Source organism: Hemicordylus capensis, chromosome 1, assembly GCF_027244095.1.
Source record: "Hemicordylus capensis ecotype Gifberg chromosome 1, rHemCap1.1.pri, whole genome shotgun sequence".
NCBI classification, from domain to species: domain Eukaryota; kingdom Metazoa; phylum Chordata; class Lepidosauria; order Squamata; family Cordylidae; genus Hemicordylus; species Hemicordylus capensis.
In genome coordinates, this window is record NC_069657.1 from 324,311,367 (window position 1) to 324,336,199 (window position 24,833).

General features: G+C 41.6%; 3 protein-coding genes across 7 annotated transcripts in view; 1 reads left to right on the plus strand and 2 right to left on the minus strand.

The window, feature by feature from the left end:
* USP45 (ubiquitin specific peptidase 45) overlaps window positions 1–84 on the minus strand; it is a 99,925-nt gene extending 99,841 nt beyond the window's left edge. The window contains exon 1 of the mRNA XM_053287696.1: window positions 1–84. The gene's annotated coding sequence lies outside the window, so the exon portion shown is untranslated.
* TSTD3 (thiosulfate sulfurtransferase like domain containing 3) lies at window positions 56–8,868 on the plus strand. 2 transcript variants are annotated; one of them, XM_053287706.1, is made up of 5 exons: window positions 56–289; window positions 4,339–4,512; window positions 4,715–4,874; window positions 8,023–8,133; window positions 8,618–8,868. In XM_053287706.1, the coding sequence occupies exons 1-4, from the start codon at window positions 124–126 to the stop codon at window positions 8,084–8,086; spliced, it is 564 nt and encodes a 187-aa protein (XP_053143681.1). In that variant the 5' UTR covers window positions 56–123; the 3' UTR covers window positions 8,087–8,133; window positions 8,618–8,868. The 2 variants fall into 2 exon arrangements, with proteins under 2 accessions (XP_053143681.1, XP_053143682.1); XM_053287707.1 differs by lacking the exon at window positions 8,618–8,868 and adding an exon at window positions 6,145–6,203 and having other exon boundaries at window positions 8,023–8,139.
* Window positions 8,394–24,833, minus strand: part of CCNC (cyclin C) — a 23,005-nt gene continuing 6,565 nt past the window's right edge. For all 4 annotated transcript variants that reach the window (XM_053287702.1, XM_053287703.1, XM_053287704.1 and 1 more), the window contains 10 exons: window positions 22,280–22,364; window positions 21,931–22,000; window positions 21,142–21,193; window positions 20,584–20,639; window positions 18,604–18,639; window positions 17,940–18,031; window positions 17,377–17,444; window positions 16,913–16,992; window positions 14,099–14,217; window positions 8,394–10,891 (listed from right to left, as the gene is read on the minus strand). In XM_053287702.1, coding sequence (XP_053143677.1) covers window positions 10,837–10,891; window positions 14,099–14,217; window positions 16,913–16,992; window positions 17,377–17,444; window positions 17,940–18,031; window positions 18,604–18,639; window positions 20,584–20,639; window positions 21,142–21,193; window positions 21,931–22,000; window positions 22,280–22,364 — 713 coding nt within the window. In that variant the 3' untranslated portion in view covers window positions 8,394–10,836. The remainder of the gene's footprint in view (window positions 10,892–14,098; window positions 14,218–16,912; window positions 16,993–17,376; window positions 17,445–17,939; window positions 18,032–18,603; window positions 18,640–20,583; window positions 20,640–21,141; window positions 21,194–21,930; window positions 22,001–22,279; window positions 22,365–24,833) is intronic.

A 24,833-nucleotide genomic window follows, 5' to 3' on the forward strand; every position in this document is an offset into this window, starting at 1 on the left:
GTGAACTCCTGGAGGAAGAACAGGCACTTCGGTAGACTACTATACATTGGGAAGCCCGGGAAGGGTGGGAGGAGACCGGCGGAGTAGAGACGGGTAGAAGATAGCTGTGCTACGGTGGGGAATATGTTGGGTAGTCGTAGGCGATTGGGTTGGGTAGTCTTTTTAATTACACAGCGGACTGCCGCAATTGTGGGCAGCGGCCCGAGGTTTTCCGTGCGGAACAACCAACACAGCTTCCCTCGGCAGTCGGAATCGGCAGCCAGCAAGGATTCTCTTTGCAATTCAGGATGTAAGTGTACTCGGGCGTGGGGAAAGCAGCGTGAGAATTGTGGGGGGATCTTTCTAATCTCTCAGTAACCATGTAAATGTATTCGCTGAATTATGAGCAATAGCTTTGCTTAACCGCACTCGATTCTAACCCAGTTGCGTTCTTAAAAAAAAATAATCTGTTTATAACTTGTTCTTACATGAGACTACCAGTACTCCCCCATCAGAGATGTCTTACACGAGACTTAAGTCCGATTCAGACATATGCTGCAGGAGTGTACAGATGCCTGTACAGTCCTACAAGTGTTTGTGTGAATGACTGTGTCTGTGTTAGTTTTAAAGATGGAGCTGGATACAAGCCCTTCAAATGCATGATACGGATAGGAAATGTACTTCTGTAACTGCATTCAGTATAACATGTGAATGACTGTACCTGTGTAGAATGTATACTTGTTGTGTGAGTGAACAACATTACATGTGAATGGGCTATTAGGTTCAACAGTTTTGCAGCATCAGCTGTTCCCAAACCAACGACTTAATAGTCTCTCCCTTGCTTTAAATAGGCCATTGCTAAGCAATAGGTTTAGCTACTAGGATGTTAGGCTATGTGGCTTTAGCATTATAAACCGAGATCTACTGTAGTTTCTAGAGTGCTGGATCTATGGTCTCATGTGACTGGCCTTGCCCAACATTGCTCTGCTATTACCTCAGTTCTCCATTTGTAAAATGAGAATAATCCTCACATCTCTGTGACAAGCTGAATAAAATATACAAATAATTTTTGGTTGTACTGTATTAAAGAGGAATATCAGATCAGTTTAAACTTATTTCAGTTATTTCCAAGGGAGGTTTGGGAGGGTGAGTGCTCACCAATATGCAATGTACACAAAATTCCATTAGGAATTTGTTGCTTTAACTTGTGGGTTGAACTCTGGCACTACCTAACTGTACACGGAGTAGAGAGAAGGCTGTAGACACCACCTGCAAATGAATAAATTGTATATTTAATAGTTGTGTAGAAAGGAAAATTTCAGCAAGCGTAGTGCTTTGTGAGAACATCTGCATTTGCTGACATTTCCTCTTCTACACAAGGTTAAAGGTGCAAATGCTCTTATCTTCTCTTGCATCTGGTGACCCTAAAAAGTGGGTCCATTGGGTCTTTGCAAAGGGCTCTAGATTTCCATTTCCTATGAGTGCAGGAGTGTACTGAATGGGTGACGTGGGACCTTTGCTGACCGCTGCAGTAGAAAGAGAGAAGAGAGCAAGAAGTGAAATTGGGCATGACCTCAACAGCTCTGGGGTCTCCCTGTTTGCTGTCCAGGGAAGAGGCAACAACGTTTTTCTCCTAAGGCAGTGGATGCTTACAATATAGAGTTGTATAAACTCATGCCAATTGGGCAGAGGACACTTTTAAAGTGTGGTACTCTTATAGTTAGCAGGGGGAATGCAACTATCCCTGTTTAACTCCAACACAGCATTGCTTTGGTGCCTGATGCTGGTATTAATTAATTTTTTAAAAAAATTACATTTATATCTTGCTCTTCCTCCAAGGAACCTAGAGCAGTGTACATAGTGATGTTTATCCTCACATCAACCCTGTGAGGTAGGTTAGGCTGAGAGAGAAGTGACTGGCCCAGAGTCACCCAGTGAGCTTCATGGCTTGAATGGGGATTTGAACTCTGGTCTCCCTGGTCCTAGTCCAGCACTATAACTACTCTTGGGTTTCTTTTTAAACTGCTAGCCCTTTGAGGACAAGGAACTATCTTTCTCCTACTATTACTTCTTACTATTTTTTCTATGTAAACTGCTTTGAGAACTTGTTGTTGAGAAGTGGGGTACAAATAAATATATGGACCATAAAAATAAGTACCAATGGATGGGTGGAATGCAAAAACACAAGTACAGGTCCCGATGTTGAAATATTTGAGATTGGGGACTGTTCACTGGAGCCTGCCTCACTGCTGCAGTTTCCCCCATCAGTTGCCTGTTGTTGAATTCCTTAGCCACTTTCTCCCACTGCTAATTATTATTGCCATTTGTACCTTGTATGGCAAAGTTAATATGAAAGGATTAAATATGTATTTAGCTCCCTAGCCAAATATACAAAAGCAAGCATGATTGTTTTTATGATAGCTTCTTGCAAGGAGTTCTGAAAACAAAATGAAAGTAGGACTCTTCTGGAAGACATAAGGATCTTGCATCAGGGTGATGTCTGCAGCTCACTGCATGAGTCTAGATCACATTAATCCTGGGAAGAGAAAGGGAATATGCAAGGTTCACATAATTTGGAGGGCTTCTGTCAGCTCATATGGGGAAAGATACTAGAAAAGTCACTTTGGCAACTTTTGTTGTTGAAAAGTAATGTTTACTGGCTCACATTCTGCAAAAACTTCATTAAGAACAGCTCTGCTGGATCATGTTCAAGTCCTCCTGTCTAGTTCAGCATCCTGTTTCACTCCTGACAGTGGCCTACCAGATGCCTCTGGGAAGCCTAAATGCAAGATATGAAGGCATACCCATCCTGCCTTTGTTCCCTGAAACTGATATTCAGCTGCCCCTGAGCCTGGAGATAGCTTATAGCCATCAAAACTAGGGATGTGCATGGAACTGGCAGGGGCTGGTTCGAAAGCGGGGGGTGGGACAACTTGGGAAAGGTGCACTTACCCCTCCCTCCGCTTCCCCCCCATCAGCGCTCCATTTGTAAAAAACCCATCAGCGCAGCAGCATACCTCCCTGCTGCCCCGTCCCAGGCCAGAAGTGGTGCACACTGGGCGAGTAAGCGAGCACCCGGCACTTCCAGACACTTCTGGCCAAGGAGGGAATGGGGCGGCAGGGAGGTATGCTGCCGCCCCGACAGAGTCCTTACAAACAGAGCACCAGTAGGGGGAAAGCGGAGGGAGGGGTAAGTGCACCCTCCTCTACCCTTAAAGTTGTCCCCCCTGCCCGCCTTTGAGCCTCTGAACCACTCAGTGTTTGAACCTGTTCGGAGGCCCATAAAAAGGGCCTCCAAACAGGTTTGTGCACATCCCTAATCAAAACTAGCAGTCATTGATAGACCTGTCCTTGCCTAAGCCCCTTTTAAAGTCTTCTAAGCTGGTAGCCACCACCACATCCAGTGTGCATGCAGTTGTGCAAGTGTGCTCTTGCACACATGCAAACATTGTGCAAAGGCAGCTTTATGATACTACAGCCATTATTTCCAGTGGGTATACTATTGCACAATTTGCACAATGTCTACATGAGTGAAAGAGTAAAGGTAAAGTGTGCTGCTGAGTCGGTGTCGACTCCTGGTGACCACAGAGCCCTGTGGTTGTCTTTGGTAGACTACAGTAGGGGTTTACCATTGCCTCCTCCCTCACAGTATGAGATGATGCCTTCCAGCATCTTCCTATATCACTGCTGCCCGATATATGTGGTTCATACTAGTGGGGATTCGAACTGGCAACCTCTGGCTTGGTAATCAAGCCATTTCCCCACTGAGCCATTAGGTGGAAGAGTATACTTGCATAACTGCATGCATGTTATGTTACAATATGCACGGAAGCTTGCACAATATGTGAGCTACTATTTTTAGTGGGCAAAATCCAGACTAGTTAGTTATGACTAAGCACCATTGAAATCAACGAGACAAGCTGGTTATAAATAACACAAATCCCATTAATCTCAATGGGACGTAATCATTTATTTATTTTTACATTTATATCCTGCTCTTCCTCCGAGGAGTCCAGAGGATATGTTTATCCTCACAAATAATGAGAAATTTAATCTGGATGTTGCCCAATAATTACAACTACTTCTCTGGATTTTGTTAATCCTTCTTAATTCCCTCACAAACACCTGTCTGGAGCATGGATTTCCAAACTGGCTTTTAGCTGTGGCTGCAGGTGAAGGCACAGAATGGATATGGTGGCTGCCGGTGTGGTAACAGCAGAGCCATGTCCTATTCAAATCAATGGATCAAATTACTGTTTCATTGGCCATGTTAAAAATTGGCTGGTGTCCACATTTGAGGAACCTTAATTCAGAAATCAATCCCACTTGTTGTGGGATACTTTTTCTTTTTCTTTACAGATCTAAACACAGGAAGAGCAAGTGTTTGCAACTTTTGTACTGCTGAGGATCATGCTGTCTCCTATGAGGAGCTCAAGGACTTGCTGGAATCTAGGGCCATTTTGCTAATTGATGTTAGAGAGAAATGGGAAGTTAAGGACTATGGAAAAATCCCAGGGTCAATCAGCATTCCATGTAAGTTGCACATTTGCTGTTACTGAGTGGGATGGAGGGAGAAACAAGGTTTGCTGTTTATGCCTTTCACTGAGGCAAGGTCACAGACAATAAGACAACATGATCTGCCTTTTTACCACAATTTGTACTCTTGTGTATTTCACAGTGACCATCTCTGAACACATGAACTGATTAAATCAATAGTGAATTATTTTTTTTGCAGTGGGTGAAGTTGTGGAAGCTTTACAGATGGACCCTGTACATTTTAAAGAGAGATACAATCAAGATATGCCTTCTAAATCAGACCATATAGTCTTTTCCTGTATGGCAGGAGTGAGAAGCAAGGAAGCTCTAGCTGCTGCAAAGAATCTGGGTTTCAGCCAGTGAGTATACATACCCAAGAAAGGATTTTATAGGACAGTTTAATCTTGGTTAAAAAAGGAGCAGCTTTAGCTCTGTAGAAGCCTTATTCTAGAATAGACTTAAAGCAGAGGTGAAGTCATTTCAGAGAAGAAAATTAGCATTTGTGTTGATGATCCATTCTGAAATATACTCAATAAATAGCTTTTATTCAAGAGATTTAAATTCTGCGTTTCTGAAGTAACTTATTGCTGTCTGAAGATCTAGGCCTAGCACAAATGAAGTGGACTGGAATTTTGTCACCCTCTATGGTGGTGCTGAATTCTCAGTTAAAACTGAAAACAGTTGAACTAAATACTACTTTAGTGCACAATTCAGGCTAGTTCTAGTAGGACTGGTCATGCACGATTTTTTTAGATCTAGTTCCGTTGGTTTATGTGTTTTGGAATACCACAGGTATTTCATTAGGCAGAAGTGATAAAAACAAGACATGTTATATATGCATGTTGATGCAAGCTGGCCGACCAGCCTGCTCTGAAATCTTAAAAATGTAGATAGATCTCGCCTGACAAATGGTTGGATATTAAGACATACAAGGACATACAGTATTCTCCAAGCCTTTTGTTATGAGGTGGTGCTGTTCAGAATGAACTAATGCGGCAAAAAAACCCACAATATTCACATTGTGCGACATTAATCTGAAAATGGCTGTCTAAGCATGTTAGGCACTTAGGCTGCAAACCACTGACTCTTACTTGGGTAAGCACAATTGAACTTGGTGGGGCTTCTCATGCCCCATGATAAACTCAGCTGTTTCTTTTCTTAGCAGTTGATAGTCATAAAGCCACTACTAAAGTTGGAGCTGGGGAGAAAGAACTATTATTGGGGGGCAGGGAGGTAGACTCTTGGTATGAACAAAAGCTTTCCTGTAATGTTTAGAAAGAATGTAATAGCTAGCAAACCTAGCTGACTCGGGAGAATGAATAGAGAGACAGTGGCCGATATCCTGACTAATGAAGCACCAGTGCTTCATTAAAGTTCATCTAACTCAGCTCACAGCTGGCTCGGTGGTGAAAGCAAACATCAGCAAACTCTCCTTTCCCAGGAAGCACTCTGTACCCTTTGTACAAGTACTGGTGCAGTACTGGTCTGGAGTGAAGCTCTTCAGAAGCACTCCCAATGCACTGTTAGTCAGGATGTCAGCCAGTGTCTGAACAAGAAAGACCTTGGATATTCAGTGAAGGCAACCTTGCGAAAGGAGTAGTATATTTACTAACACGTCTTCTCTCCTAGACACACTTGAACCGTGACACCTTTAGCAAAAGAGCTTCCTCGAGAAAGAACCTACAAAAGTAAACAAATTGCGACCTGACATTTTGCACGTTTCCCCCTTGAACCAAATTCCATTGTAACCAAATAAGTGTCATGTTCCCCACAGGCCTTGCAGAAACTCTGCTGTGGACTTGTCTTAATGACCTTTCCTTAATACCTCACATCAAGAGGGTTAACAGTTTGTTAGTGATAAAGTTTTACATTTAGGGAGCCATGAAGCCAAATTTTATTTTAACTGAGCTTCTACAAACAAGCAGAGATTCGCTCCACAATCAGCAACAGCTTGGTTTGCTTGGGCTGCTGCTGGTTTGTTTGGCACCTCCCCTCTCCCAGTTTTTTCCTAAACACAATCCCAGAGTTCCAATGCTGCCCAACTCCTGGCAGTGCTTCATCCCATCATTCCCACCCTTACCACTGATTGCCAGCTTGGTGTGGAAAAGCTGCATGAGCTGCTTTGACTCTTTTTGTCCATGCTCAGCTGCTCTCGGCTGGTCTAAGCCTAGCTGTGTTGCAGCTGTACGAGAACAGGCAGGCAGCAGCTTTCTTGTAATAGTTAGGTTAGAGGGAAAGGACGCCACTGGCCCACGGTATCCCAACACAGAAAGCCGCTCACAGCTTGCCTTTGGCTCCTGTGTCAATGTCTGTGCCCAGCATGCAACAGTATAGGAGAGTTGCTCTTGCAGACCACTAATGGTAGTGGTGATGTTAGTAGTCACTATTCAGGTTTCACCTGAACGTCCGCAGAGAAAAAAACCATGGAGAGGCTGCTTCTCAGCTGTTCTGCGCTGTCATCTCTGTGGGTGAGGCAGAGCTCTTGCAAGAAGCCCAGAATAAACCACCAGGTCATTTTGGACACAACACAATGGTGAACTGAAGTGCAGATAAAAGCAAGCCAACTATAAACTTTGGTTACAAAAGTTAGTTTGTTAGGCCAAATTGAACCTTAGCTGAATTTCAGAGGTGTATCTGAAATGAGGAACTGGGAATGATGCAATTCAACCAAGTCTGGACACATCCTTAATGTTCCTCTTTTACTAACACTTGGCTGTAACCCAAATAAGCTGAAGCAGCATGATTTAATCTGACAGTTCTTTCAGTCAATAATACAATGAAGCTCTTCTCACGATTCGTGAGAAGAGCTTCTGTTGGGTCTGCGAAGAGAGCAGGCTTAGCCCACTCTCCCCACAGATGACTGAAGAGCAGCCCTGGGACAGCCAGCTTGGCCGCCCACATGACTGCCGGCTCCATCACGGAGCTGGCAGAGGCTGCAGGGATTGGGGGCTACCTAGCCCCCAGAAGTCCCAGGATGCCCCGGGCAAGTGCACGGGGCATCCTGGAGACCCTCCCGGTCAGGGGTCTGCTCATGTATCGCCACGGCGACACAAGAGCAAAGAAATGAGGTTAGCTGAGTGTTTGCTCCATTAACCTCATTTATGAGGGAGTATTAGATGGGCTAGCCACTTTGGGCACACCAGGCTTGCCTGCGAGCCCGGTGATTCCCACGATCACTGGGAAGCGGGCTAAGGGAGCTTAGCCCGCTTCCCAGTGATCGTGGGAATAGCCTCGTTATCTGTTTGAAAAACTAAGATGTTTGTTTTAAAGAATTCTGTAGCTCATGCTTTTGCATATTGCTTGAGGAGGATACCAGAATTCCTCTATTTTGACATCTGATTAGAAGTCTGCATCAGTGTTTTGGGATTAGATCCATTATATACTTGAAATGGTTCTGGGGAAATCAATCTACTCTAGATTCTTAGGATGCTCTAGGAAGATAATTAAAAATTGTGAACCACTTTTTGCAGTGAGAAGTGCTACTGAAATTAACTTGTATGCTTTCAGAGCTCAGGAGTATGCTGGGGGCTTCGAAGAATGGGCAGTGTATGAATCCACAGAGAAAATATGACTTTTGGAATAAAACCTTTCAGCATCCTGAAACTGCACAAGGCTGAGGCTAGTACCAATTAACTGTCTACATATTTAGGGACTTAAAAAAATGTTATTGGTTTTGTTAGAAGATGATGTGGGGAGAGGGGGAATGAAATTTCATATCTTCATACTTCAGTATTAAGGGCATATCCCCTCCCCCCCCGACTGTCAAATCAAAGAATAAAAATGTTCAATTAAACAATTCTACTTTGACATTAACAATTGCAATAGTTCATGATAGTAAGAAGGTAAAACTATTACAGAATTAAATCTGCCAACTGATGTACACTGGAATGAACTTCTTGTATCTCTTTAATCATGATTTCAGATGAACATTGTATATTTAAAACAAGTGATTTGACATGAGCAGGAAAGCCTTCAACAGTTTTAGCTAATTTCCCCAGTAATTCTTGCTGTATATGGAACGAGCTCACAAGTTTATCTGGGTTGTAGAGATTGCCTTGTCTTGCATTTATCAAAATCATTGTTGATATTAATTTTTTTGCAGTCTGATCCTAGACATCTATGTGAAGCTATAACCATAGCTTTTGTCCAAGCAGGAAGAAATAATCCAAGAACAGCCCAACTTCTACGTTATCTGCACAACCCAATAATCACAACAAACCACAGTTAAATCAAGGAGGCAATCTACTTCCATTTTTAGTGGAGTGGGATTCTATTCTTTGTTTTTATACACTTGTGTAATATCTTGACGTACACAGTCCATATTAAGTTTTGGAATAAAAATTAGACAAAGTTGTTAACTTGCATTTATTTTATTCCTACCCAGCTAGTCCATATCACAAATCAAGAGGGAACAAAATTAACTACCAAGAGACTAAGGACAAGGTTTTCCTTCAGCCGATGTTAGTAAGGGTGTGGAACAAAATCAGAAGCATCATCAAAATAAGCTGAACAAATAAAGGGAATGAGAAGGCCAGAACACATCACTCCTCACAGAAGTGTTTTGTAATAGACAGTATCCAAACACACTTTATAAAAATAACTTCAATAGTTAAGTGCAAAGAGCCCAAGCATTTGCATACAAAAACACTTTGGTTACACTTAATTAAATGACAGATCAAGTAGAGGCAGATAATGCTGCCCTTATAAATCAAGTTTTAGAACAAGCACCATATGACAAGGCTTTTCAAATCAACACTCCTTTTTTATACCAGTATAATGTGTTGTTCTCTGGGATGAAAAGAAGACTTTAGACTGAAATCCAGACATGTTTGAATTTTGTTTTAGGGTAGGAAGCAAACACTTATTTCATTATGCAATGCACCATCTGTTCATTTAAAATTTAAGGGCTTTGGACCAAATCCCATGTTCAGTGGAAGGTCTGCCCAAGAAAATATCACAGGATATGGCCCTCTAGTTTATATTTTGAAGAGAACCTATCCATTGAGCCTGTCTATTTAAATTCTTCTTACAGTAATTTATAATAAATACTTTATTGTGGAGTCAGATCTAGTCTCATCTGAATATTTTGTGTTTTCTCTATAAACCTCTAACATAATTCATAGCAACAATGAAGTAGGGATGTGCCGAAATGTGATTCGGCTGTCTGAATTGTGGGCACCTCCCTCTAAATTCAAGGGTTTTCACAGCCCCTTTAAAGTGGAGGAGAGCAGGTCTGTACTTGCTCCTCCGTTTGCCACCATCCCGGTTCTCCCCCCAGCTATGCCCACTGTGCATGCATAGAGGCCCTGTCTGTGATGGCACCATGCAGGGACAGCTAGGAGGTGGGCACACAGGCATAGCTGGGGGCAGCGCCGGAATGGCGGCAAGTTGAAGAGGAGCAGGTACAAACCTCCTCTACTCCACTCTAAAGGGGCTGTGAAAGCCCTTGAATTTAAAGGGAGGTGGCCACCATTTGGACAGCCGAATCACATTTCAGCACATCCCTACAATGAAGGCAAGACTTCTCGCATACAACATATCCATAATCACAGCCTCAAATATGTTTTTAGCTGTGTACTTTTCAACTTGATTAGATTGCAAAGTTTGACTTGCAGTAGTTAGTTTGTACATTCTTAAAAGTTTAGCATTTTAAAAGGGTGAAGTGTTCTTCCATACAGCTTGCATTAAACATATTGCACTGGCGGGGGGGAGGAGGTATCCTTGATTCCCAATTCCAATAGGTACTGGCTTAGAGCATCTTCTTTAAGTTCAGTCAAGGAACGCAATGTTTCTTCCTCAGACCTAAAGAACAGTTTCCCCAGACATTTACTGAAGAACTGCATTCTCCCTCTTAGACAATATCCACTGTCATTCATATAGTATACACCTGGTAAATTAGGATTTCTCATACATTTCAAGCCACCTCCTGTGGTTCAATGAATATTGGGGGTAATAATGATTGAATCATACTCACTAGCTCCAGGCTTACACATTTCCCCAAACTCTTTACTATTTCCCAATTCCCAAAACCAAAGTACTGAGCTCTCTCCACAATGAAGTGATTTTTACACCCACCCACCCCCGAATTTATCCAAGTCTTTTGACTTGTTTGGAGGATGAGAAGTTTTGTTATCATGTGTTTGCGCCACAGTTCAAATCGGTGTGCGTTTAAGGAAAAGCTTTCAATATGCTTGACAGAAACGTTCTTCAAGTTCTTTCTGAAAAGACATTTTGGAAACCTTATGTCCATGTCGTCCACATAAGAAAGTTCCAAACATGTCTGAATTCAAAGTGGTCCACAATGACTGTCTTTGGAATGTCTTAAGACTGGCTGTAGCTAGAATTTTGACTTCCGTTTGGACCTTGGTCACCTTCACTGTTTGGAGTAAAACAGACATGAATATCAGTCAATCAGAATTGTATTAATTAGTCCACCAACTATATGCATAATAGAATACAGACAAACATGAATACATGCATTTTACTTATAGCCCATTCTTCCTTTGGACAGCTCAGAGCAGTGTATAGACTCTCTCATCCATGTATAGACTAAACAAAAATATTCTTGGCTTTAATAATGAACAGGTATCGTGCACCCTCAAACCATTCCATAATATCAGTTACTCAGCTCACAGATCAGGACAAACTTAAGTTGATAGTGCAGACCACAAAGGCATATCTGAATGAAACATGTAAGCCAGGTGATCATCTTTGCTAGGGAAGCTTCCAGACTCTTCAAAATACTGTTTGAAGCTTCCATGATCAGAAAAGTTACCATGACTAAGTTCTATCATCCCACAACTCCCAAATTAAGTTTACTCATGTGAGCATACACTTGAGGACAATTGAGGGAGCTTGTGTAACGGGGCCACAGCTCAGTGGCAGAGCACATATTTTGCATGTAGAGCGTCCCAGCTTTAATCCTTAGCATTTCCAACCAAGGCTGGGAAATTTTTTTGTGTGAAACCAGAGCATCATTGCTAGTCAGTGTACACAGTACTAAACTAAAGGAACGAATGGTCTGGCTCAGTAAAAAGCAGCTTAAGTGAAAATTGATTAGGCAAATGGAATCAGGGTAATTGCCTTTAAAATGTTCCTTCAAGTTGCGAGACCTGCTTAAATGAGCCCCTGGTGGCGCAGTGGTAAAACTGCTGCCCTGTAACCAGAAGGTTACAAGTTCAATCCTGGCCAGGGGCTCAGGGTTGACTCAGCCTTCCATCCTTCTGAGGTCGGTAAAATGAGTACCCAGACTGTTGGGGGCAATATGCTAAATCATTGTAAACCGCTTAGAGAGCTCCGGCTATAGAGCGGTATATAAATGTAAGTGCTATTGCTATTGCTAAATCACAACCTTGAGGGAAAGAAGCTTTTTCTGATTTCTGAGGCCTCACTGCTTTTTTTCATGCTTTCACCTACTGCTGTTAACTGCTGCTTGATACAGAGAAGTGTAGTTGCTTGCATGTTAATTTGCACCTGGTTTATACAAAATGTGATTTAAGTGTAGAACTTAGCCCATGCAGATTATTGCCAGATTCATAACCAGAATTACATGGGACCAGGTTGCCTAAAACCTACCCACAATCACAGTAGTGCAGCCCTTTACAGGTAAACCTATGTAAATTCAGAATATTATGGCTACAACAAGGAAGAATGTGGGCCACAGAAATATACCTGCAGAGCAAACAGCTGTAGCTGTTACAGCAAGAACCAAGCGACACACTTCAGGGAAAGACACAGCACAAACAACAGCTAGGAGCTTCAGATGAAACGCTAAACCAAGGTCGAGTGTTACTAGCATGAGTTCATGCTCACATGTTCCCCTTTGCTCATGAGGGCAAAAAATCCACTGCTTCCATTTCTGTCTTGTAGGGATGTGCACAGAACCGCAGAGGTGTGGTCTGGCGCCGGCGGGGGTCTCCCTTTAAGGGTGGTGGGGTTTGCACTTACCCCTCTCGCCGCTTTCCCCCTGCCGGCGCTCCGTATTGTGGAAACGTTTTTGGGATGGCAGCGTTCCTCCCTGCCACCCCTGCCCCCATCGTTGTCTGGAAATACCGGAAGTAGCGGTTGTGCGTGTGCCTGCCACTGCGTGCCCACCGCACACATCGTACGTTGCATGCGCACGTCGCACCCACAGCGTGTGCATGCGGCATGCATGCACTGCGGCGGGCACATGCACAACTGCTTCTTCTGGTATTTCCGGACAATGGGGGCAGGGGCAGCAGGGAGGAACGCTGCCACCCCAAAAACCTTTCCACAAAACGGAGCACCAGTGGGGGGAAAGCGGCAGGAGGGGTAAGTGCAAAAAACCCCACCCTTAAAGGGAGACACACACAACCCGGCGCCGGACTGGCCCACATTCGAACCAGTTTGGAGGCTTCTATAATGGCCTCTGGACCAGTCCGTGCACATCCCTGCCCCAGAGCTTGTTAGAGGCCATACTATGTCACTCACACATTGGATTGTATTCTAAGGTGTTCTGTGAACAGAGGACATTCTGCTTGTGCAAGAGAAAGGATAATTTCTGCTGAAACAGCCCAGGCCACAGGCCAACCTATTACAAGCCTCTGGATCAGATTTTTTGAGGGCACAAGATGAGGAGGGCAGGGTGTATGTGTTTGTTTTAAGAAACAAACCCTCAGATTTTTTGAGGGCACAACAAAATCTTCTTGTGTGAACAAAGAATCTTCAATTTGTGAAACATCACCTTAGGATATTACCCCTTGAGTCAGGTTGTGGCAGTCCCTGTTGGCTCAGGCAACATGTAGAGATTGCCACACAATTAAGACATTTACATTAGGTAATTTCATAAAGTAAAGAAGAATAGTGCAGACACATATCAATAAGACTGAAGGCTAAACCCTCTTCATAGCCCACAGCAAAACCAGGCAGAACCAGCAAGAGCCAGCGTGGTGTAGTGGTTAGAGTGCTGGACTAGAACCGGGGAGACCCGAGTTCAAATCCCCATTCAGCCATGAGACTTGCTGGGTGACTCTGGACCAGTCACTTCTCTCTCAGCCTAACCTACTTCACAGGGTTGTTGTGAGGAGAAACCTAAGTATGCATTACACCACTCTGGGCTCCTTAGAGGAAGAGCGGGATAAATATAACCACAGAAATATTGCTAAAACTCTGTGTTTTAATGCTGGAGAAGTGAAAGAATAGAAAGTGAAGGAGGGGGAGGGAGCTAGGTCTGGGGAAGTGGTAATATGTCAACGTGTATCTAAAACATTGAGGAGGATACTAGAGGGAGGAGAAATCCATGGAGCCTAAACACCACAAGTAGTAGGTTTTTTTGGGGGGGGGAGTGAGGGAGACCCTCAGCCATGAAGCTCATGGGTTGACCTTGAGCCAAGGCTCGTTCTCAGTCTAACCTACCTCACAGTGTTGTTGCAAGGATAAAACGGCAGGGAGGACTTCATATGCTGAACTCCTTAGAGGAAGGGTGGGCTAGAACTGTAACTGTTGATAAGCCCAATTCGAGATTTTTCTCCTCATTGCTACTACTACTACTACTACTGCTACTACTACTACTACTACTACTACTACACAACCATAGTATACACACAATTTTGAAGACACCTACCTGTTTGGAGGTGGTTTTGGTTTAGGCATCTTACTAAGAATAGTAGCCATTTCTTTCCTTTCGTCAAAGTTCTTCCATTGTTCATACAGTTTCAAGATAACCCTGATTATTTCTAAAATCTAAACAAAAATATATAATCGTCTCTTATCCAAGCTAAAAAGCCCCATCCAGCTAAAAAGCTGTAGCCTTGCCTCATAAGAAAGGTGTTCCAGGCCCCTTTTCATCTTGGTTATCCTCTTCTGCACCTTTTCCAGTTCTACAATGTCCTTGTTAAGATACAGTGACCAGAATTGTGTGCAGTACTCCAAATGTGGCCGCACCACAGATTTGTATAAGGGCATTATGATATTTTATTTTCAATCCCCTTCCTAATGATTCCTAGCCTAGAATTTGTCTTTTTCACAGCTGCTGAGCACTGAGTCGACACTTTCAATGAGCTGTCCACCACGACCCCAAGATCTCGGTCCTGGACAGTCACTGACAGCTCATATCTTATCAGCATATGTGTGAAGTTGAGTTTTTTTACCCCAATATACATCACTTTACACTTGCTTACACTGAACCGCATTTGCCATTTTGTTACCCACTCATCCTGTTTGGAGAGATCCTTTTGGAGCTTTTCACAATTTGTTTTGAATTTCACTACCATAAATAGTTTAATGTCATCTGCAAATTTAGCCACTTTACTGCTTACCCTAACTTCTAGATCATTTATGAAAAAATTAAAGATCACTGGTACCTGTACTGACCCCTGGGGGACCCCACTTCTTACTTCCCTCCATTCGACCTCTTCAGTATATTACAGTATTTATTTTTCCCTTTTTATTTCAATCTTTAACAGCTGATTGAAAAACTGAATAAAAGTTTGGTTTTTTTTACAATATATAACTGAACTCCTATATTTTACCAGTGACTGAAAGTACACCCATGCCTTATTACCACCCACTACAAGAGGGATTAGACTCAAGGGTGATTTAATATTACTGATAACTAGTGATTAGTGGCCAAAGAGCTGTAAAGTGGACAGGGGAGGGTTTTAAGACAAATAAACCCTTTACATATAGGCAATCCATATACTTGCATCCCTGTTGGTTCTGCTGAACCTCTCAGCAGCATTCAATACCATTAACCATGGTATCCTTCTGGACTGCCTCTCGATTATAGGAATTAGAGGTACTGCTTTGGAGTGGCTTCAGTCCTTTCTTAGAGGGAGGGTCCAGAAGGTGGTACTGGGAGACTACTGCTTGGCTCCATAGCTACTGGCCTTTGGGGTCATGCAGGGTTCGGTTTTGTCCCCCATGCTGTTTAACATCTACATGAAACTGCTGGGAGAGGTCATCCAGGGACTTGGACTGAGTTGTCAGCAATATGACGACGACACTCAGCAATCTCTCTCCTTGTCACCTGATCCTAGGGAGGCAGTGGATGTCCTGAAATGGGGGTTGGAGGCTGTTATGGGTTGGATGTGGGCTAAATAAACTGAGACTGAATCTGGTCAAGACAGAAGTAATGTTGGTCAGTAGGAGAGCCAATCAGGTTGAGGAGATTCTATGGATGGAGTTGCAATCCCCTTGAGAGAGCAAGTACGCAGCTTGGGGGTATTGAGGGATTGCCTGCTCCCAAGGGCAGCTGCCCGCTTGACAAGGTAGTCTGAGGGGGCTCTGCTCCGGGTGCCAACAATGAGGGAGGCTTGACTGCCGTGCACGCAGGACAGAGCCTTCTCAGTTGCTGCCCCCAGACTCTGGAATGCTTTCCCAGTAGCCATCTATTCCTCAGTCTCCATCACAGTTTTTAGAAAGCATGGGAAATCTTGGCTTTTTACCCAGACTTTTATATGATTGTTTCTATTGCTGCTGCTTTGTATGTTTTATGGCTATATTGCGCTTGGTTTTTTAATCTTTTAATCAGAGTTGTATTTTTATATTCTAGCTAATATATTAATTGTGTAATTTTTGTAGTCTTGTTTTAATTTTTGTATGAACTGCCTTGAGATTGTTTAAATGAGAGACAGTACAGAAATTTAACCAATAAAAACAAACAATAAATAAAGTGGGCCTCCATAACATAACTGTTGCTGAATGGGGAAATGGTGCTAACACACACTTTGTTAGAGTGAAACCTTGGTCTACACAATACCTAGAGAACTAGAAAACTAGTGCAACAGTAATTAATTTAGGCCCTTCCCCCTTGCTTTTGGTTTATATCAGTCCATGAATTACTCATTTACATTGTGCACAAAGCTGCAACAATACTGGATTGAATCCTAAGCATGCTTCCTTGGAAGTTGCTCTGTCTGAAGGCAATGCGTTCTGAGTGAATGGTTACAATTGGAATTGATTTTAACCTGTTTTACTGCCATTTAGAGAATCCTAGCCATTTTCAGTTCTTGCTCTAGGTCATCTGTGGCTTTCTAATTCCAGTTAAAAGGTTTTGTATATGCGTTCTGTGTTCAATTTCTTACCAACAAATGCTGGCCCAATAAGAACTCTTCAGCATACAAATCTTACCCTAAACAGTGGTGTAGTGGTTAGGGTATTGGACTAGGGCTAGGGAGACCAAGTTCAAATCTCTCCTCAGCCATGAAATTCACTGGGTGACTCTGGGCCAAATACCAATCTCTCAGCCTAACATTTCTTGCAGTGCTGTTGTGAGAACATACATAACCATGTATACCACTCTGAGCTCTTTGGAGGAAGAGCAGGATATAAATGCAAATAAATAATGGTATCACTACATGAAATACATGGCTACCATGCACATTCTCCAGGGTCTTTACTATTGTAGTTACAGATGTATAAAGAACTTTTAACTTACCTTCTCCATATCAACAGAGAGCTCAGCAAACCACTGTCTAGCATCCTTCTGTTGGACAACACAAGCTACATGTAGGCAAGCTGCAAAATAAGCAGAGGTTGTATATGTAGGGTTATCTACAATTTTTGCAAAATGAGGAAAACCCCAGAAATGGCAAAGGACATTTTCAGAACATGTTCTCTGTACTACTGTCTCCCTCTTAAAAGCTGGATGTTACCATTATACCATTCCAAATCTCTCACATGGTCACACTTATAAGACAGACATTTTATGTTTAGTTTCCCAGATTAATAAGACTTTTTTCTTACGATACATCTGCACTATCAAAAGCATTTCAGAAATGGAAATAGTAGAGGCAGATATATCAATACTAGAATTTCTCTGAAGATGGCCACTGATGGAATATTACACAAAAAACCTTTCCAATTCAAACAGTGATAAAGTACTTTTAACATGTTACCTACCTAGAGCTATCATGAAAGGAGGGTACAGCAGACAGAGATCAGTTCTATAGGTGTCATTCACTATCCTCCTGCACAAACAAAAGCAACAGATCAGCATGCTGTCATTTATGACTCCACATCAGGGCAGCAAAAAAACAACACATGACACAGAGACGTAGACTCACTTTTGCTATAAAGATTTATGTACTGTGTGAAATCAGGGTGTTTGGGTATCTGAGCAGGGAGACATTTCCATCTATATCCCTATATCATTTTCTATTTGAAACACTGATTCAATTTTGGTGGGGGGGGGGGGCGAGGACCAATACAGCTGTATTCAGAGACCTAATGATACTGTATTTCACGCAGAGAGGCAGGTTTAGTAATCATGGTATCCAATTACTACTTGTTTGGCTTGGATGTATTCTATAATGGCATATCCTATATCTAAAACAATCAAACTCTACAGTTTCATGCATTTTTCCAGGCATATTAAAACTAGTGTCAATTCCTGGGTACATGTCTTTACATTGTTTTCTTTAATCTTTCACTCTTATTCATGTGAAGCATGTTAAAATTATTACCATGCAAGGGGCAGCAGCATGTCTTCTTGGCCCATATCCTGCACATACTGGAGAAGAGGTCTGTAGGGATGATACACTATCAAACAGCAGTCCTAGATTTAAGAAAAAAAGAATCAAAAAGTTACAGTACAAAACTCATTGTCATTAATGTACATTAAAAGAATTATAGTTCTATCACAGTGTCAGTGTTACAGCACCCTTGTTCTGTCAAAATGAGGGCAACACTCTCCCTAGACTATTCCTCCATAGACTTACTGGCAGTCTGTCAACATCTTTTTTCCTTAGAGACACCAAATGACACATTTGCTCACAAACCTATTAAAAACTGTTATTAAACAATACCAAGTGAACCAAAATCTTGCCAAATTAGGGGTATGCATGAACCGTTCAACAGTGAACGAGTCCACCACAAACCAGACCAGCCTCCAGGAGAGGTGGGCTGGTCCACAATCAAACCAAATCGAGCCGTCCGTGGCAGACTGGTTTGCCAGAGTTATCTCCTCAGTCATGATGCCAGGAGGTAATAAAGAGATAAAAACATTAAAATATTTAACTGGAAAAGGTGAATGAAAACCCAATGGATGGCACCTTTCATATATTCAAGGCAGCATCTTCTTGCTACCAAATTAAACTGATGTGATAGTAAGTGAATACAAGAACTTACCATTAATTCTAAGAGATAGAATTCACATTCTAGTATCTGTAAGAATATAAAAATAAATTAAGCAGATCAATCATATTTCTCACCTATAGAGGGGAGAGACAACTCGATAATTTAAGCATATTGGAGGAGAATTTCACCAACTAAGGGAATTTGCTTCTAAATAAGTATAGGTAACATCAAGGTACCTTCAAGATTTAATCAGCATCAATACATGTTTTCAACACTTTTTTTAAAAAAGCACTGCATTTAGATTACACTAGAAGCCTCATTCCACAATACTTTTCTTTTACAAATTCTAAAGCTTTATGTTAAAGATCCCTCCCTCCTCCCCGCTACAAAAAAACAAACAACTATTCAGTTAGAGAATGCCGACAGATATTACAAGTCTCAAGATAATGAAAATGAACGTCACAAATTTATTTTCTGCTCCTCCTCCATCATTAAGCCTACAGTGTTTCTGCTGCTTTACTCATGATAGTGTTTGCTGAGCAAAACAAGAACCTTGGTTCAGCTCTTCTGTTTGACATTCCACTTGTTTGTTATGCGCTAATTCCATTGAACATAAAATCTTGGCATGAAGTGTGGAACAAACATTCAAGGCACAGTTCAATTCTACATGTCAAGTTGAACATCAGCTCAGCCCCTCAAACTATTGTCAAAGAGGTACAAAAATGTAAAATATATTTGCAATGCAATATCTGCCTTGAAATTTGGGATACCAGAATGCAAGTTAGTGAACACATTCAGGATAACATCATTTCAAGCTGGGGTGGGGAAAACGTATGCAAAATAGATGATAAAGCATATATTAAAAATTAGATTACATCAGTGGCATGTATTGATGGTGTGCTGTAATACTGAATATAATAATAATAATAATTCGATTTCTATACCGCCCTTCCAAAAATGGCTCAGGGTGGTTTACAAAGAGAAACAACAAATAAGATGGCTCCCTGTCCCCAAAGGGCTCACATTCTAAAAAGAAACATAAGACACACACCAGCAACAGTCACTGGAAGTACTGTGCTGGGGGTGGATAGGGCCAGTTACTCTCCCCCTGCTAAATAAAGAGAATCACCACGGTAAAAGGTGCCTCTTTGCCCAGTTAGCAGGGGTATAGTGATAGGTTGCCTTATTAATTAAATAAAATATACATAATGCAACCCAGTCCTATTGTAATCAACAGCAATTTCCCTGCTAATTTAAATAGGATCTAGACTGCACTCACAGGTTACTAGGATATGTTGCCACTGATCTTAAGTCAAATGTTATACTTTCAAGATATTTTCTGAATAGTGGGTTGGTGGCAGAAAGAGACAAGTGCTATGCGTTTGTACAGCTAAAGCAAGCAGTTTCCTTCAGATTCATTAAGACAGCTAAAAAAAAATAGCCACCTCTATAGCTGATTTGAAATAAATGCTTTATATTAAGCCACAAAGAATGTGTATACAAGTGTGGCAAGCTAAGTATGGGACAATTAGGTAGCAATATTCAGATCAATGTTTGGTTAGAAGTATATAATTCCTGAATTTCACATCCTGAAGTTTCTAAGACATCAAGCTAATAAGAGCATATCACACATGTCAATAAGCTCAATATATATTAAATGCTGGCTCAGTGTGTGTTAAATGCAAAGCTAAATATGCTAAGGGGGGTCATCTTATTGCTCTCAGAAGAAGTAACAGCTACATGGCAAGTTCCCCTTTAAAAAGCTCATTTCCCCCAACTTCCTGGTCTAACAAACATTTCGTCCTCAAAAACAGTAATTTCATGCAACAGCCTTGTAATATGTTAAATGACAAACAAGCAACAATACTGGAAAACATGAATTGGTCGAAAAGGAAAATGCAACTGTATATGCTCATGATGGTGGCACCACTTTACTAATTCAGAACTCCTGTGGGAAGATAAGCCCTACAGACAGTAGTCTGCCTACACATAAATGGTCAGAGAAGGCTTGTTTCCTTACAGAATACTTACATGATTCATCCTATAAGGAAATTCCTTTGGGAAGGCATACGAAAACCTAGTTTTCACTGAAGGGAAGAGAGAACAAGATATGGTTTAGTTTTATCATTTGAAAACAAAGATGCTTATTTCTCCCTCTTTCTCTCAATTTCAAACAGATAATATGCAAGGCCACCTGTTTGAGGATGGGGCAATAACAAACAAACACTCATCATTTGCGGAGGAGGGATCCCTGTGAGATCTCTGTGTACAGCAGTCAGATTATCTAGATCCAGTCTCTTCTACCCCTCAAACAGGTGACTGGAGTCTTCATAACTGACAGGGAAAAGAGCTAAACTAGAACATGAATCAGGGCTGTTAAGATATAGAGATTTGTTTTCACCAAGATTGAAAACTGGATTTTTGGGAGTGCATTTAAAACAAAGAACAAAAAGTTCAATTCCATACTCCTATAAATAAGAAACAAAAGCATCACTATGACAAGTAGTACTTGATGATAGCTTCATGTGAAAGAAGAAAGCAATTTTATCTATGAGACCCTAGCAAAGAATGTGCATAATTTATACTTACATACAGAAGTAGCAGCAGATATCAACCTTGTATTTGAGACCACACCAAATTCCTAAAGGGGGAAAAAAAGTATACAGAAATCATGTGGGAAGGTGCATCACACTAGAAGCACACCATGATAAAGAGACAAACTGCTTGTCATTATCATGGGTGGAAGAAAGGTTCCCCTTCAGGGGACTGTGGAGTGACAAGTGGGGGCACTTTTCATGACAGAACAGTGGGATAGGCCAAGGCCATGGCCAGCCATCTTTAACAGCAGCCCAAAGTGAATTAGTGAAAAACAATCTTCCCCTGTCACATGCACACTGCTGAGCCAGAGCAGGGCTGCACAATTTCAAGATTGTTTTTTCACGTTGGACTACAATTCCCATCATCCCTGACTGGCAAATGTGGCTAGGGATGATGGGAATTGTAGTTCAATAACAGCTGGAGGACCAAATTGTGCAGCTCTGAATTAGACGGTCAAACTAGGGGCAGGGGGACCTAAGAGACACCACCTCACTGACTTTTTTAATATGGCTAGCAAAATGCCTATCACTATAACAGGATGAAAGCCCAACAACCATCCGGACTGAGAAGACAAATCAGAAACTGAGCCACATGATGACATATTATAATGATGAGCTTGAGCTTTACGGTCAAGCTACTAAATTAGCACCACTGGGTCTCTTATCTCTCCAGAATGTCATGGAAGTATAAAATCACTGAACACTCAAAGCTGTTTTTTAAATCATATAGTTCCAGTCACCATATCAAGCTTGCGCATTAACAAGGAAGTATCTCACTTACCTCTACTTTCGATGCTAAAAACACACATGTTGGAGCCATTAATACTGGATCTATACTTTTTAAGGAATATCTGAAAAATTGTAATACATAATGTTACACAAGCAGAAAGAATTATGCATCAAGAGCACCCTATGGAGCTTCAGAAAAGTAACCATTTTGTTGATATTTTAATTTAAATAAAAATGAAAGTGATCAATAAACATTTAAAAAAATTAAAGGATAATCATGGTAGATATTAAGATATAAATTTTATAAACATAAAATATTTTTATTTATCTACATTCTATCAACATTTGGGGAAAAATGTGACATTTTCTTATCTTCCTGAGAAAGCACATGGTGGGCCTACCTGGCATAGAATCTCTTGAAGTAGACAGTAGCAGTAGCAATAACTTGTTGTCTTAATTTCAGATGTTCACCTAAGGCCTGGATAACTTGTAGACAAAAATAAAATGAAGTTAAGCTTTCAATGCATTATTTTACATTGTGCTGAAAGTACAATGTGTTGTGCTGAAAGTATGTTGTATGGGGTTGTGAAGCTATTGTTCGATCAACATTTCTGCAGCATCACTGCAGCCTAACTCCAATGTACAGTTACTCAGAAGGAAGTTCCACCAAGTTCAATGAGACTAGCTTCTGTATTTTACAGACTCATTTATAGCTACATTTATACCACTTTTCATAAGTTTTATCTCAGTGCAGTTCACAGGGTTAACAAAAAGTATCCATGAAAATCAACTAAAACAACAAAAAGTACAAATAATAAAATATAGCAACAAAAGCAGAAACACAATTAAAACAGCATGCCAAAGGCCCAAAAAATGAGCAAGGGATTTAACTGCCTCTTAAAGGCAGCAAGGGAAGCCAAGGAATGAACAACCACTGAGAAAGTATTCCAGAGAGACTTTGGGCAACCAGTGACACATAGGACTGCAGCTACAGGTTGCAAAATGCTGTCCCAGTTCAACTCATTCATCTTTACAAAAACCCTGCAAGACACGCCAACAGTGCTTTCATTTGACAGATCAAGTGGGTAGCTTCACTTGATCACCAGGAAGTCTGGTTCTTGGAGAGTACATGCTTTCAGCAAGCATGCCATCTGAATCCACCAACCACCAGTTTCTGAGCCCTCTACCCAAACTTTGCCCAACATTCTCTGCCCAAATCTTAGTTATAGAAGTCGAATGGAGGGCTCAGGAATCGGCAGTTGGCAGGTTCAGATGACATGCTCACCAGGAACTGGACTTCCCAGTGATTGTGCAAATAGATTTCCCAGATATTTCCCTAGGATCAGCCAATGTACTCTTAACTCAACTACTCAGGTCCAAGTGTAGCACACTATCCACTAGTCAAACTAGTTCAAATTCAGTCAAACTTAATTCCATCAAGTCACTCAAACCACCGTGAAGGACAGAACTAAGAGCATATGGCATATGTGTGGATATACTTCAATACAGAAAGGAGGAAGAAACAATTTGCTCCTGGGATACAAACTGGGATAATTCTCAATTCATTCACCCCAGAGGAGTCCTGTGATGGCACTACTTCAGAGTAAACAGCTTAAGAATTACATCAAATGTGACCCTCGGAAACCCAGCAACATAGCCCTCAGTTGAGTAAAATATAGAAAGCTCAGTAGCCAGTTTAAACACAGCATAAAATGGATGTTATTCTGCCCAATGAATTAAGCTGTCAGCATCAACATGGCTGGATTTGGCAGAGGCAGCAGGTGTTTGAAGGCTGACATATTCAGTCTAGGGAAAGGGAGCGAGGTGTGGGGGAAGAGGGACCAGAGGAAGTTGTCAGCTGCTCCATCACAAGCCCTGCCTGCCAGTTGGCTAAGATGCAACCCTGGTGTCAGCTGTGCAGGTAGCTCTTTTGGCCTTCCAGGCAAAGGAGATGTGCTGCGCAAGTTAGAAGCATCCGTTCTGGGATACCAAACAGAGGTGGAAGCACAGAAGGGCGGAATGAAACATAAGGTGATTACTTGGTATTTTTCCTGAATTCTGTCATCCATTCTTAATCCAAACATGGCAGGGCTGCATTATTATCCAGCCATTTTCAAATAACACGGCAAGTAATGCCAATTTAGTTCACATTGTACACAGACCTAAAAGCTAGGCAGCCACATGCATTATTTGCATGCAGGAGGACTGTCTAAAGGAAAATTGTGATCAACTTGATGCCACTTGTAATACTATCAGCATATCCTGTATGCTGAATCAAAATATACATCTGTCGAGTACATTCAAGATACCCCCCAAATCAGCAGCACTTTGCAAACGTTTTCCATCCAGCACTAGCAGTTTCTATCTAACACATTACCTTTCCCTCTTAGCTGAACTGTACAGAAGCTGGAGTAGTAGCTCAGAATATGAGCCGAGAGCTAGGAAGTCCTGAATGTAAATCTCACCTTGGCCACAAGCTCACAAGGCAGCCTCTATTCTCTTAACCCTTCCTCTCACCATCTGCAGCAGGGGGTAATAGGTCTGATTTACCTTGAAAGTCTGTTTTACGAATTACTAAGATAATATACATGAAAGACACTTCACATTCAAATTATGATGTACAGGTGCCAAGTATTATCACATTATAGCACCAACAGGAGCTGTACCAATAGGAGCATGAGAGTCAATGGGCTGGTTCACAAATGCATGCTCATCACGATGACTGTAATGTTAAGCTGCTCTTTTAGTTTATAACTATAAAGGCAGAAGTGTTTGAGCTCTTTGTCAAGGCACATTTACAATTGTTTCAGGCTGAGTGAAAGTAATTGATGCAGAAACTTGACATCTTTGCAGATTATTTGTGATTATGTTTTACAGAATGTACTACTACTGAGGTGGACATATAAGGAAAAAAACAAATTCAGAATGGTACATTTATTACCAAGATTAGAATCA